Source organism: Cryptomeria japonica, unplaced genomic scaffold (assembly GCF_030272615.1).
Source record: "Cryptomeria japonica unplaced genomic scaffold, Sugi_1.0 HiC_scaffold_674, whole genome shotgun sequence".
NCBI classification, from domain to species: domain Eukaryota; kingdom Viridiplantae; phylum Streptophyta; class Pinopsida; order Cupressales; family Cupressaceae; genus Cryptomeria; species Cryptomeria japonica.
In genome coordinates this window covers 19,846-35,997 of record NW_026729466.1, presented here as the reverse complement: position 1 = coordinate 35,997, position 16,152 = coordinate 19,846, and the positions used below count along the sequence as shown (strand labels likewise).

The 16,152-nt window shown below is 36.1% G+C and overlaps 1 protein-coding gene across 2 annotated transcripts; it reads right to left on the bottom strand.

The window, feature by feature from the left end:
- Nucleotides 1-363: 363 nt before the first annotated feature.
- LOC131031399 (uncharacterized) lies at nucleotides 364-4,611 on the bottom strand. 2 transcript variants are annotated; one of them, XM_057962517.2, is made up of 9 exons: nucleotides 4,301-4,611; nucleotides 3,580-3,919; nucleotides 3,392-3,496; nucleotides 3,043-3,219; nucleotides 1,562-1,687; nucleotides 1,412-1,460; nucleotides 1,207-1,314; nucleotides 1,000-1,117; nucleotides 364-738 (listed from the first exon to the last, which is right to left on the bottom strand). In XM_057962517.2, the coding sequence occupies exons 2-9, from the start codon at nucleotides 3,849-3,851 to the stop codon at nucleotides 629-631; spliced, it is 1,065 nt and encodes a 354-aa protein (XP_057818500.1). In that variant the 5' UTR covers nucleotides 3,852-3,919; nucleotides 4,301-4,611; the 3' UTR covers nucleotides 364-628. The 2 variants fall into 2 exon arrangements, with proteins under 2 accessions (XP_057818500.1, XP_057818501.1); XM_057962518.2 differs by lacking the exon at nucleotides 4,301-4,611 and adding an exon at nucleotides 4,234-4,258.
- Between the last annotated feature and the right edge of the window lie 11,541 nt (nucleotides 4,612-16,152).

Here is a 16,152-nt window from a genome sequence, read left to right as displayed (position 1 = left end):
AATGTCTAGATGTTCTGAATACTTAAAGAAAATGTTTAAGTAGAAAGAAAATGTTATTTTTTTGATTCAGCTATAGTAAAAGTTAAAATGGCATATACTGAACAAAGCTTATGTGAGAATATTTTATTTTACAAAAATGTTTAACTAGAAAGAAAATAAAGTTATTTTGGTCCAACCATAGTAAAAGTTAAAATGATATATATTGAACAAAGTTCATGCCATGGCACTAGTTGTGAAAGATAATATCTCACAAATTACTCCTTCAAAATTATGTTTTTGCATATATTAAAAAAATCATATTTAATATTTAAAAATTTAAAAAATAAATTATTTTTATAACTCTCAAAAGATTTTAGCCAATCATGAAAAAAAATAAAAATTATATATTATAAAAGTACAAGAAGATTTTACAATGTAAAAAATAATACATTGACCATAAATGACTGGTCCTTAAACTAATATAGAGTATAGGGCTTCGGCCTTAACTCGTCCAATCGTGGATCGCAACTTAAGGCATGGGTATGCTCCCCATAATCTTAAGTTCGAATCTAAAAAAAATATACGAATATATCCAAAAGTCATCGTGCTCCTCAATTTTAAACGTAGGAGTCTGAACTTTTTAACTGTTTTAGACCGTAGCCTCGTAACTGTTATCACTCTCATAATCTTTGCCGCAATTATTTTCTGGATCCTCATGATCTTCCTTGCAGAAGGCTTTGATGTATTCGTCGAAATCAACTATATATGATGCATCACACAAAATACAAACAAATTAGAATCATATAATTTTTAAAGTTCATAATGTTAGTTAGTTCAACACTGCTGATTTAAATTGTGACCAAACTGAATCATGTAATATGATGACTTGATGATGAAAGGTTTCTCACACAATTTAAACCAAAAATGTTGAACTAATACAAACAAACTATTTTCTCAGATGATTTTATAAACAATTTGATATACCCAAGAGCAGTATGAAACCAAGGATGCAGTTTTTACCTGGTAAGACTTGCAGTGGAGGATCAGTTTGCTTCTGAAAAAGCGTCCAAAGCATAAGCCTTTGAAATGAGCGGCTAAGATTTATTCCAAAGCACTCATTGTGGGCTTGTCTAGCCATCTTACATATCAACAAACAATCAAATCAGTGAACACAATTTGCATATCAATTACAAGAACAAAGAGAAAAACATTTTCTATTCAACTTACCAGCTCTGTAAAATCTTGTGGTTGTGGGGAACCCAGATTTTTTATGAATTGAAATACAAATTTGATTACAAAGATCCCACAGTCGTAGGAATTATCCTGTTGTGGAACCTGCATCCAGATTTATTCCATATTTAAATAAAAACCCTAAATCTATTTAAAGGAATTCAAATGGAAATATGAAATCTGATTGCCATGTTTATAAAACCTGTAAGTCGGACCAAGCAGCTGGTTTGCCAGTCTTTTCTTCAACAACTCTGAATGAAACAAAACAATTCAAAAATTCATTCCATGAAAAGTTTATTAGGGTAATTAGAAATCATTCAAAGATTATAACAGTATGGAATAGTTTTCTTACTGTTTTATAGCATTTATCATTTCTTCATTTATAGAGAAAAATTCAAGAGAGTTGAGATGCCAAATTTGTGGGTTCGTAGATGTTTGTCCCTCCAGACCACAGATAATGACTAAATGCCAGTGGTGGCTGCAAAAGAATAAAGACTGTTACATTAGTATACGCTTACTAATTAACTTTAAATTTTTGCTGTGCAGGCTTTGATCCTTTTTGCTGGATCAACATATTTGCAGGTTTTGATCCTCAATCAATGTGTTGTTGGATCTTGTATTCGGGCAAGGTTCTATTAGACAGTTTGGCTTAAATAATATACAAATTTTGACTTGCTTAATTTAATGTAATTTTAGATGAGCCATCAAAACAAATCAAAATTTAAACTAATGTCGAACATCTGAATCAATTGGCTATCGGACTCACCTTGATGACCTTGATGTATATATGTTTTGGTTTGAGATTATTTATAGTTTTGGTGTCCAGTTGAATAAACCAAGTCATTGAGAGCATTAAATAATATCCCTCATATATGCTGCAACGGGAATGAAAGATGAAAGGTCAGAGCACAGGGAAGAAGAACATATTGCAGAGGAGGAAACTGAAACGTTTTTTTTTATTTTGAGGAAGAAAAGGCAGAATAGAGTGCATGATTGTGAAGGAGATAACATAGAGAAGTGACTGCGTATACAGGAATAGGTGTGAAGTCAATTACTGAAGTGTGTGCGCAGGACAAAAAAATCCAATAGCCTGAAAACAAACTACAATGACAGGGAATGCAATGAGAGATTAAAGATACCGAATTCGGTGCGAAGGAATCATCACTGACAGTGAATAGTTATATTGCTGAAGGAGGGTTTAAAAATCGTTTGAAATCGATTGGAAGAGTCTAAGATTACTTTCCTGACAGAGGAACAGAATAGGTGACTTGTGGAGTATAAAACCTAAGAAAAGCTTAAATTCAGAAGTTGTATTGGTGCTAGACAAACCCAATAAAGTTCAAATTCTTCTTCCTTAATATTGGTGTCAATTTTGTGTTTCAATAAAATTGTGTGTTGCTGCATTATATACCCTGATCTTGTTGGGCCATAATGCTCATGGACTTTAAGCCCTCGTTGGATCAAGGAACTCATAGATTTAAACTTTCATGAGGTCTTGATATTGTGGTCTGACAGATTGGGAATGGCTTAAATCACATATTTAGATTTAAAAGTGTTAAACATTCAAAATTGACTGACATTTTCTAAGTTTAATATATTGTTTAATGTGTGTGGTTACACTAAGAATACACTTCTAGACTTACAAGTGTTAAACACTTAGAATTGACTAACATTATCTAGACTTGATATATTGCTTAATGTATGAGGTTTAAGGCTGACCGACAAATTGTATCAAAAGACATTCAATGTTATTAATAAGAACATAACATAAGATTCTTATAAGCATATTTCATTTCTAATTCAATATTGGAGGAAATGGTTCATTCCACTTACTCCAGATTTAAAGGAATAAGATTGTATTGGACATCTTGCAGCAAGAGCTGAAGCTGTTGCTTAAGAGTATCAGCTGCATCTTCCACCGTTTTGCTTAACGCAGTTTGCTGCCCAATTGTATCAGAGTAGCAAATATGACAGCGTGCCTCCCAAGTTTCGGAATCCTCCAAACATAAACTACACAGCAGAAGTAAAGCAAAAGTTAAAAAACAGTCCTCTTTCCATTTCATGAATTTTCTATCATTCTAATGATAGATGCCAGAATATTCAAAAGATTGATAAAAAAATATTCATAACAATAACCATAAATCAGATTAAATTATAACATTGCAATACAACTTGTACTTACTGTAAACAAGTATCCATTTGAGTGGTAGTCAGCCAAAAGGGGTTTCTCTGCACGAGATCAAGTAAATCATCTCTTTCCCAATAGAAGACTCTTCCATCTGGACAGCTGCATTTTCTGAAATATGAATTTTCATACAAGACATGGCAACATAATCACTAAATCACACAAATTATACAAAATGTTTATACCAGATCTTGAAATTCGGATTGTCATTTGCAAGGGCTCTTCTATAGAGAGAAAAAACTTGCTGTTCGGGTGTGGGTCTCTCAATTTCCCTCTCCGTTTCAGTTCCGCTGCTTTCTTCATCGCCCTCAATTTCCTCTTCGCTTTTAATCCTCTGAGTTTCTATATCCTGTCTTGGAAGAGGAGGGGAAGAAGATCGAGGACGTTTGCCCAAATTGGACTTTGGGCTCTCTGAAACTGAATCTCTCTGGCTGCCATGACTGATAATTTCAGGCATGTTTACCAACTTATTAGTAAATATGAATGATGATGATGATGCCGCCAAAATCGATGGAACCAACTTGCCTGCATACAAATCAAATTTCCAGGTTCCGTATTTATTTTATTCAAACACCATCTCATGAGTCTTTTCATAATTTCTAAGCACCCTTTCCAAAATTAAACTAACTGGTTATAAGGAAGTTAAGCCAACAATTTGGGTTAAATTACTAACATGGTGATTAGTGGGAGCAACCTGGCTCTTAAATTTTTCAGATTAGATCTAATGATCGTTTTAGTAATATCCAGAATAGTTATTTTTAGGAAATTTAAAGAAATTGTTAATATCAATTGGATGGGATGAATACTATAACATGATCGAGACTTTTAATGCTAATTACAGAACTCTCGTTAATTGATTTAAAATGCATAACAACAATAAAAAGATCTATGATGAGAAAGAAATACCAATCCTTGGAGCTGTTTCAAAAACTATCCTCAAGACTTATTGTTTTTATATATCCGCTTCTTTTTTCCTCTGCTCGACTTTTCCAATGAGGCCCAGGTTTGAAGAGTAAAATCATGCTTGTCTCCCATCCTTTTATAGCAGGTCCTTTCTCATGATAAAATCTGTACTGTATCTCAATGCCTCAACTGAACACTCTCTAATGGCTGCTTAACCTTTCAACAGGGCATCGCTACCGTTAATAAGGCTTTCTTAGCTTCTTGCATGCAAAATCTCCTTCCCCATGCAGATCGTCTGCTTTTCTTAAGTTCCACCTTTTACTCCCCACTTGGGCATGCATGACTTCTTCCAAAGTTCATGCCTTACTTTATATTTTATTGTAATATATTAACAATACTTTTATTATGGGGAAAGGTTTTAATTTAGAGATGCTTGCATGCATGAAAAGTTTAAAAACATCTTTCATTTAAAAAATAATAATTATTATTGTTTTTTAATTTAATTTTTAATTATTTAATGTTAATTATATCTTCACTTCTATTTTTTAAGTGATTAGTCAATCTTTCTATTTCCATCATGCACACAGTTAACTTTTTAATTATCTCAATCTAATAAATTATTAATTATGAAAGATTGAAAGTGTCTTTACTTAAAGTCCATTTCTAAAAATAAAAATATAATGATAATAATAATTTGGTAATATAAAAAATAATAGTATATTAAAACATAATAATATATTTAATATAATAATAATTTAGTTATAATTATTATATTACAATATAATAATAATAATTTAATATTAATTAAAAATAATATTGTAGACACCTAAAATTGTCCTATCTAAATAAATAAATATCTTTATTTATTTAATTATTTTAGTCGAATTCTTCTATTAATTAAATAAATCTTTATTTATTTAATTAATTCATTTATCCTCTTCTAGCCTTATTTCTCATTTAAATAAATACATTTATTTATTTAAATTATCTTTTTCTCAAATTAAATAAATACATTTATTTATTTAAATTATCCTTTTCCCAAATTAAATAAATACATTTATGACTCTATACCAAGCAGTCCATATACACAACATCATTATAGACCTCCTCCATATGAACTTGTGTATGATCAGTATCATCCATATATGCAATATGCTCCTCCTCCACCCGGTGCCTCAGACATGGGATATGGTCCAATAAGTCGGTCTCCACCTAAGAACAATTTGGAGAAACAAATTAAAGACTTACAAAAGAAAATGGAGGACATAAATACACCAAAGCCAGCTTACACAATGAGAGACATATGTCCCTATCCATTTGACAAAAGCATTCCAATGCCTCCTTTTCCTACACATTTCGTGACACCTAAATTTGATAAGTACAGAGGAAAAGGGGATCCTAAGGCACATATAAGACAGTTTTTCACAGCTTGCATTGAGGTAGCATCAGAAGAGACATATTTGATGAGATTATTCCCACAAAGCTTAGGTGATCAAGCTATGGAATGGTTCTCTCAACTCCCACCTGGAATTAAGTCTTGGGGTGATCTAGTAGAGGCTTTTATCCAACATTTCTCATACAACATAGAGACAGACATATCAGTCACCACTTTGTGCAACACCAAACAAAAGGATGGAGAATCTTTTTCATCATTTTTACAAAGATGGAGAAATCTAGCCAATAGATGCTCTTTTGAAATTCCACAAAAACAAATGGTAGAGATGTTCACCTAGAATGTTAACAAAGACATTGGTTATGACCTGAGAAAAGCTTGTTTGTACACCTTCAAGGACATCATTGAAAAATGTTTAGCAACAAAGAAGGTCGTAATTGAGCAAGGCATCATTAAAATATTCAAAGAAAATAAAGAGGACTTTAAAGGAAAAGACAAGCCAAGATTTTGGAATAAAAACAAGAACACAGTCAATGATGGTGTTGTTGATGCCAATATAGTACGACCCAAAATCATTTTTTCTGGATCAAGCTCTAAAAACAATCAAGTAAATACTCAAACAACTTCCAAATCACGAAGGAAGTACACCCCATTGGGAGAACCACTTGAGTCAACTTTCAAGAAGCTAGTGGCAAACAAGATAATAACAATTCTAGATTTGCCTCCATATGAGCCAAAGGTCAAACCAAATTGGTGGAATGACGATGAATACTGTGAATATCACAAAAGCAAGGGTCATAAAACATGAAACTGTCATCGGCTGAAGAACATCATACAAGATCTTATTGATAGAGGGGACATTGAGATTGAAGGACACTCATCCAATCAAGAACATGACATGTTTAAGGAACCATTCCCAAAACATGACAAGGGAAAACCTAAAGCCATAGATGACCAAACCAACTATACCAAAGCATCCTATAACTATGATTCAACTGTTAATCACATTTCAATGGACAATTTTGTAGATCTACCATTATTATAATGGACAAAATGCCTGGGAATTCTACCCAAAGACCCAAAGTTGTCCTAAAAGGCATTGGATCTTCTTGTGAACCTACCTCTAAATGTAATATTACAACTCGTCGAGGTAATTTCACTTTGCAAGGTGCTCCAGCTAAAAATGCCACTTCCTCATCAACCAAACCTGAGTACGATCTGGTATAATAGTTAGGGAAGACACCCACGCTTATCTGAATCCTTGAGCTCTTTTGCATATCCCTTGTGCATAAGGCCATTCTTGACAAAAATTTGAGAGACACTTCTGTCCCCACTGATATGAACGTTGACTAATTTCAAGCCATGGTGGGATACCTTTTTGTTCCACACTCCCTTACATTCATAGAAGCTGACGATGCCTCCATGAGCCAACCATATAATGCACCTTTACACATTGAAGCCTTCCTACATAAACATCGAATAAAATGAGTCCTGATAGATGGAGGAGCTGGTCTTAATATATATACTTTGAACATAATAATACAATTGGGATATTCAGACAAAGGTGTGAATGCCACAAACAAAATTACCATCAAAGCATATGATGATGAAGAGCGTTCATCAAAGGGCACAGTCACCTTGCCCCTTAGAGTTGGGCTAGTTACAAAGGATGTGGTTTGTCAAGTTCTAGACCTGGATCTCACATATAACATATTGCTAGGACGTCCTTGGATTCATGAGATGAGGGAAGTCCCATCTACATACCACCAATGCATTAAGTATTCTCACAATGGAGTTGAAGTAACAGTTAATTGTGATCCTAATCCATTTATATACTGCAATAAATTGAGACTAAAAGCTGAGACAATAATTCCAAATAATAAAGAAGCTATCCGTTCTTCAGCATACATTGACCTTGAATCATTAAAACCTTCAACATCAAAAAAAGGTGAGCTTAAAGGGAAATATCAGGACAAAGGCATGGGTGGATACACTTTGAATCAAACCATGTGCTTACAAAAAGTTACGAGTTCACCAAAAGAATATGGATGACCACATACTTCTAAACAGGTATCTATCATTACACTCAAATGGGATCCTACTATCTTCCAAAAGTGGGGTGAAATGGAAGAAGAAGACTTATACAAAATTCTTTACAAAGACCCTGAAGATGGTACACAAGATCACATTAGCATACCATGTGAAAAATATGGCAAAGGATTCAAGATCCTACAAAAGTTTGGGTATGATGGTAAAATTCCTCTCGGCTTAAGAAAGGAAGGTATCATTCAACCTTTGAAACAAGAATTGACATTTAAAAAAGAGCACTCAAAGGGCTTGGTTTCATATCTTCCAAGGTAAATACTCAAAAGGCAGAAGAAGCATTACAAATCAAAGCTTCCAAAGATCAACAAGAGAACCGCTATTCCACTGACTCTAATGAATGGGAATGGGGTTCAGACAAATCCTCCAGTGACTATGAACTCACCGAGACATTCAGAGAACCAGGTGAACCCACAGAAGAAGAGGAATTTTATAGAAAATTCAAAGTTGGTCAAGAAACAACCCCTGAGGATCCCACACAGTCTTTTCCTCTAGGTTATAGGTCGAAATCACGAAGGATGAGGACACCCGTCCCTGAATGCACTTTTAGTGATGACAATTTGGACTCATTCATGATCAAGACAGATGAGGAGAGTGCCAACGATGAACTCGACAACTACCTCAACATACCTGAATATAACTGCATCTTCATCCTTAGTCCCACTGACATTGAAAATATTGAAGGCCTTCCCCTTGTTCACCATTAACTTATTGACTGGGACCATGAAGGACCTGTATAGTTTGACACATTCCAAAATGATGAAGCCTTTAGTTACTATTCAGGCATACGAGATGATCTTCCACTTGGGGACCATAAGGCATGATACACTATAGAACTCAACAACGTGGCATATTTTGGTGAGGGGCCTTCTAGTCGCAAAAATGTAAAAATAAAAACAAATCATGGGTCTTGTGGTGAAAACCACATTGTGGCACTGTCTGACCCCAAAAAAAGTAAAAAGAAAGGACCTATCTGAGGGTGAAAACCTCTCTGAGGCACCCAAATATGGAAGGCTTGACATTCTCCCGACATCATATGAAGAAAAATCATCTATGTTAGTAGAGGAGACCATCAAAACAAACATTAGTATAGAAGAAATTCCACATAACATATTCCTGGCACAATCTCTGACAGAGAAAAAAAGACCAAAGTTCATAAGTTTCTTCACAGAGCGACAAATCAATTTTGCATGGTCATATGCTGATATGCCTGGACTGGATCTGGATTTAGTAATGCATCATTTGATAGTTAAACCAGGCGCAAAACCAGTGAAACAAAAATTAAGAAAGATGCATCCACAAGTGGCATTATTAGTCAAGGCGGAGCTTGAAAAATTATTGGATGATGGATTCATATGCCCAATTGATTATCTTGAATGGATCTCCAACTTAGTACCTGTGAGTAAGCTAGATCGTAGCATCGGAATATGCACAGATTTCAGAGACATCAACAAAGCTTGTCCTAAGGATGATTTTCCATTGCCAAATATTGACCTGATCGTAGATCTCATAGCAGGTCATGCGATGTTATATTTGATGGATGGATTCTCTGGCTATAATCAAATAAAAATCGCATCTGAGGATCAACACAAAACAACATTTACTTGTCCCTGGGGAAATTTCTATTGGAATGTTATGCCCTTCAAGCTAAAGAATGTAGGCGCTATATATCAAAGAGCCATGATTACTATCTTTCATGATCTCATGCAGTAACTGTGGAAGACTATGTTGATGACCTCTTGGGAAAATCAATAGATAGAGATACACATTTGGACATACTTTCAGTTGTTTTTGATGGATTAGAAAAATACAAAGTAAGATTAAACCCCAAGAAATGTGTCTTTGGAGTAACCTTCGGGAAGCTCCTGGGATTCATTGTCTCAAAAAGAGGAATTGAAGCCGATCCAGTAAAAGTCAAGGCAATCCTAGAGATGCCACCACCGAGAAATATCAGTCAACTTTGATCTTTGCAAGGAAGACTGTAGTCCATACGAAGATTCATAGCACAACTTGCAGATAAGTGTCATCCTTTTCAACACTTGCTACACAAAAACATCAAATTCAAATGGGATGATAATTGTCAACAGGATTTTCAGATACTCAAATATTATCTTCTGAATCCACCAGTCTTGATGCCACCCATTCCAGAACAACCCCTATTACTCTACATATCAGCTACATCAACAACAATGGGGGCACTCGTAGCGCAACAAGATGCTGAGGGCAAAGAAAAGGCAGTCTACTACATCAGTTGTACCTTGGTAGGCTATGAGCTAAACTACACACCAATTGAGTGTGCATGTCTTGCTGTGGTCTTTTCTTCGCATAAATTATGACACTACATGCTAACTCATAAAACTAAGTTGGTCGTAAGGATCGATCCATTGAAATACCTTCTCAATAAAGCAATGCTTACTAGTTGACTAGCCAAATGGGTGATGCTCTTGAGTGAATTAGACATTGAATATGTGGACAGAAAAGAAATAAAAGGACAAGCTATCGCAGATCAGTTAGCAGATGCTCCCATGATAGATGATGCTCCTCTAAGTTCAGAATTTCTAGATGAATCCATCTTGATGGTATCACACATGAAGCCTTGGCAACTGTACTTTGACAGCTCATACACACAGCATGGTGCAGGCGCTTGCATCCTTTTCAAAACACCTCAAGGAGATTCCATACCAAAATCATATCGATTATCATTTTCATGCACTAATAACATACCAGAATATGAGGCATTAACAACTGGACTACAGATTGCAGTTTAGTAGAAGATCCAGGAACTTCATGTTTTTGGGGACTCTCAACTTGTAATTCATCAAGCAACTAATGACTACCAAACAAAGGATGAAAAATTAATGCCTTACAAAAAAATGGTGGATGACCTGAAACAACATTTCATGAAGTTAACCTTTGAGCAAATACCAAGAGAGCAGAATCAAGGAGCAGATGCCATGGGTACTATTGCTTCACTGATAGATCTACCACAGAATGAAACCCACTATGAGTTCTTGTTTGATAACCTTTTGGTTCCCTCGTATGAGATCACTCCTACTGAGATGATATGTGTCATGGGCCTTGATTCCCAGTTATATGGTTCCATTTTCACATACCTTCATAATAACATCCTTCCTTCGAACTTATCCAACAATCAACGTCGCACTTTCATTCACCAATCTTCTCGATACATCATTTTATTCGATATCCTATACCGTCGAAGTCTAGAAGGAACTCTTCTTATATGTTTAGAAAGGGATGAAGCTCAAATTGTGTTACATGAAGTTCGTGAAGGGATATGTGGTCCACACTCTAGTGGTCCTACCTTAGCCAAGAAACTCATCAAGACTGGATATTACTGGCCCAATATGGATAAAGACTCATATCAGTTTGTTAAGAAATGTAAGCAATGTCAAATTCATGGAGACCTTATTCATGCACCAGCACAAGAACTTCAACTGATTGCGACTCCTTGGCCCTTTTGTCAGTGGGGACTCGATCTCATAGGCAATATTCACCCTCCTTTCTCCAATGGCCATAAATTCATCATCACTGCCATAGAGTATTTCACAAAATGGATCGAAGCCATGCCTCTTACACAAGTCACTATAAAACAGATTGCTACATTCATTCTCAGCTACATCATTTGTCGGTACGGTATTCATATTTCCATAATCACCGATAACGGACGTCCCTTCAAAAATCAAGATGTTCATGAACTTTGTGATCGCTTCCATATTACCCACCATTTCACCATGCCCTATAACCCCCAAGGTAATGGTCAAGCTGAGACGTCTAATAAAACCATTCTTAAAATCCTAAAAAAGACAGTCTATGACACTGGCCGCAATTGGCATATCCAACTTAATCTCACACTTTGGGCTTATCACACAAGTGTTCGCACACCTACAAAAGCCACACCTTATTCACTTGTCTATGGCACTGAATCTATCTTACCTATTGAGGTCGAGTTACCATCTTTACAAGTCTCTTAGCAAAACATTATCAGTGATGAAGACTACAGGGTCTCTCGCTTGTAAGAACTAGAACTATTGGATGAACAAAGACAAACTGCTTTTAATCATCTCAAGGCTTATCAACAAAAAATGAGTCGCAGTTACAATCATAAAGTGAATCCTCTTACATTTGAGGTGGGTGACTTAGTTCTCAAAGAAAATCCCAAAAATCAGCTAGACAAAGAGAAGAAGGGTAAGTTCAAACCAAATTGGCTTGGTCCTTACATCATTACAACAACCTATGGATCTAGTGCATATCAGCTCTCAACCCCAGATGGTGAACCTTTGAAGGATCCTATCAACAACATGCACCTTCACAGGTTTTACACATATCTCTTCAGAGTATCTCAATTCAAAAATACAAAAAAAATTAAAAAAAATAAAATAAAAAATATCAAAATAACAAAAAAATCATAAAATAAAAAATAGTTACTTGGTGAAAATCTGGCAAATAGGCGCCTTGTGACACAAAAAAATTGAAAAACAGAAAAACATTTTGTCCAAAGGTGAAAATCACTTTAGTGGCATCCTAGGCAAGTACCATGGTGAAAACCAGGTCATCAATGCCATGTGTAGAGACATCGCTCCTCCCTCCTTCAGGATTCCATTTCATCCTTTCACTTTGCACACACTCACAACCTTTCCATCCATAATAAATCAGCCCCTATCTATGGCTAAGGTAAAATCCTAAGTCTAGTGATGGGTGTGGAACTAAGAGCGTCACATGTTTCAAGGAGTACAGTTTCTTCTAGTTATCTTCAGTCTATTCGCACACAATACACAATAAAGCAACATTTGCATCACATATCCACAATAAAGTTTCGCATTCTCCACAATAAAGTATCAGTTCCATGCACTCAGTTAGTTTCAGATGAGACACAACAACAAAAATGGGCTTCAACAAATCAAATCTTTCAACAAACTCAGACAACATTATGGTTCAGTTCTATCTATCCTTTTGTGAAAGTAAACATTGTGACCACAATCAAATAGACTTATACAAGTGACAAGAGACACTAAAATTGAGGACTACAGTGGATGTTGGTGTCGAGTCTTGGTTTTATTTTGATTTTATCTTTCTGGTGACATGTCTTTTAGCTTTTTCAGGATGTCTTTGACTAGAGATTTTATCTCCAGGATGTCTTTGACTAGAAAGGCGAGGATGGGGTATCGTCACCTATTTTCTTTGTTGTTTGTGGATTGTCTCTTAGTAATGCTATGACTTGTCCAAGGATATGAGGATACTATGAGTCTAGTGTGAACTGTGGCATTCCTTGTTTACAACTGTCTAATCTCCATGCAAATGGGTACAATGACTTTTTGGATCGAACCTATGTTTGTATTGTCATAACTTATTTGCCATAATAAAGCTCAATGATGATAATGCACAAGAAGCTCTTTCACTTTCATATATTCTACCTTCCATCCCGCTTTCTTGATTGACCTCCATCATCCTTCCTGAGTCCATGTAGCCTTCTATCACATGACTGAGTATAATGACATGCCAAAAATATCTGCATTTCATGTAGTTTGCACCAACATTACCACATATTAGCATTTCATACATACATATAGATATCACAATTGCATCACATCCTGCACACAACACATGTTAGCACATTTTACATTCTCATCATGTAAATAGTTATTTGCATTATCATATTCATCTACATTTCATACATCCACATTTGCATTTGCATAAACATATAAAACATAAAAGAACAAAAATATTGCATTTCCTCATGTACATATTTGCATCCATATCATAAGCATCACATAGAAACATCACATGGGTACACATGCATATAGCTTCTGCAAGGATGAATCATCTCATATATATAATCATAAGTGTCATGATACAATGATGTCAAAATACATATGGCTACAATCACCCGAAGGTGTCTACATCATCTTACAAAATGGTACAAAACTGATACATAGGGAGCCCTCTAAGGCTATGATGAACTCCCTCCCTCGGAGCCAGCTGGCCTAGACAGATTCTGAACCCTGGAAGGACCTGCCCCAAGATCATCTCTCCTGCCCCCTCTATCTAGTGGTGGTGGAGGACCCATGAACCCATCGCTAGATGCCTGTCTCCTATCTCTCCCTCCAGAGGTCATCACAGTCTGTGATGGTCTCCGGAAGCTCCTCGCCTGTTGATCTGGTGGTACCACTCCATAGTACAGGTCTCTCTAGTAGGCTATCTCCTCCCCTACCCATAGAACATAGGCGTATCCTACCCCTGTGTCCTCTTCTATCTGCCTCCCTGCCCTCAGTGTTGTCTCAACCTCTATATAGCACTGAATAGCCTGATCCCTCTCTCGCCACATGTCCAGCCCTCATCTCCAGTCCTGGATCCTGAAACACTCATCTCAGTGCATCCCTATCTCCCTCTCGATCATAAGTAACTAGCTCCCCATCGATCGATATCCTCCGTATCCTATATACATTCTCTAAGGTAATTGTCATCTCACCCATTGACAAATGAAATGTACATATCTCTGAGTGCCATCTCTCAGCTAGCGCAGTCAGCAACCCCATGTTCACCCGAAACTTAGGCACATACAAAATATATTGCAAGCCCATAGCCTGTACTGTTGCTCTATCCTCAAATGCCAGCTCTGCTTGTAAACTCTAAGCCAAAGGGAATCTCTCCTGTGACTCCAACATCAGTAGGTCCTCCTGCAATCAAGCAAACCAACTATGTCAATCATAGTAGTACTCCCTGTTCATCACAAAGTACTGCTTTCTATCCTAGTGGCATTCCCTGTTCATCACAAAGTGCTGCTCTTTTTTAGTACTTCCTGTTCATCACAAAGTACTGATTTTTTAATCCTCATACTCCATGTTCATCACAAAGTGCCTCGATCTATCCTATCCTAGGGCCTATGCTTGAGTGTATCCTCTTGAGTAGTTTCCTGATTGGCAATGTATGTTCTATCACAAAATTGTCAATCCTAGCCCTATCTACTATTCTAGTCTTCCCTAGAGGACCTGCTTGAGTGTGTCCTCTCCGCAGCTTATCAAATCGACAATGTATATTCATCATAGAATTGTCAATTTGTCTTTGAAGACACAAATGCGCTTACATACTGCACATACGTGCCTACTTTGCATAAATGTGCCTGAATCACATAGATGTGCCTCTGCTATACCTAAACACGCCTGCAAGACACAGATGCGCTCGCATTGAACACAAACGTTGTTGCAATCATAGATGCGCCTTGCACCAACGCAGATGCGCCTATCCTACCCAAACATGCCTGGTACCAATGCAGATGCACCTTAGCATTTTTTCCCCCCGCTTGACAGATCTAAAGCACATTTATTGCACTACCTAGCATGCATTTATGACAACAATTAATGTGGCAAAGTACAAGGAGGTTTTGCGGTACTTACCGGCTCTCCTATATCTGTTGGCCTCTAATATCGGTGAACGCAATCAAATCTATGCACCAATGCCATCGCTACTGATTGCTCTCTGCTCTCTCTGCATTCTAATCTCTTGGATGTGTGGATGACAATAAGGATGTTTTCCCCTCATAGTCTATCTTATAGACTTCCTTAGCCCTAGTTTCTTGTGTCAGTCTTCTTTATCCCATGAATCTATCACTCTATCTTATCTGATCAGTCCTTTCTAGCCTTTCTTTCTTATCGAGAGATTGTTTGTGATCTTTTCAGACATTTTCATCCAGTCTCTCGAGGGGGCATATCATTCCCATCTTGGGAAAACTTTGTATCCGTTCATCTTATCTTCTTTGAAACAATGCGACAAGCTGCATTGTCTCAAAGAGGGGCAAAATGTAGACACCTAAAATTGTCCTGTCTAATTAAATAAATATGTTTATTTATTTAATTATTTTAGCCTAATTCTTCTATTAATTAAATAAATCTTTATTTATTTAATTAATTCATTTATCCTCTTCTAGCCTTATTTCTCATTTAAATAAATACATTTATTTATTTAAATAATCCTTTTCCCAAATTAAATAAATACTTATTTTATTTAATTGATCCCACTTCCTCTATTAATTAAATGAATCTTTATTTATTTAATTCATTCATTAACCTTTTCTACCCATGACACATGTCATTCATCTCTTAATTCCTACGCTACCTACCCTCTCATTATTTTCTTAATTCTTTTACCTACCCTCTAATCTTAGCCGACCATTTATCTTTTACACCTCTCAATCTTATCCCTCCATTCATTATAGTGTCTTCTATATAAGGAGATGCTTCCTTAATTATAAACCCTAATCAATCTTTGAAGCCTTCTATCATTCAAACTTTCATATGCGATCAAGCTATCAACCACATTTCCATTCTTTGTTGAGCTCTTGTGC

What these genes read in the sequence shown, in the direction of transcription:
- LOC131031399 (XM_057962517.2), bottom strand. Translation starts at nt 3,851, where the DNA reads ATGCCTGAAATTATCAGTCATGGCAGCCAGAGAGATTCAGTTTCAGAG. An exon ending in CTGCTTGGTCCGACTTACAG is followed by an intron (nt 1,315 to 1,411) that starts GTTTTATAAACA and finishes ATCTGGATGCAG; the next exon opens with GTTCCACAACAGGATAATTC. An exon ending in TCCACTGCAAGTCTTACCAG is followed by an intron (nt 739 to 999) that starts GTAAAAACTGCA and finishes CATCATATATAG; the next exon opens with TTGATTTCGACGAATACATC.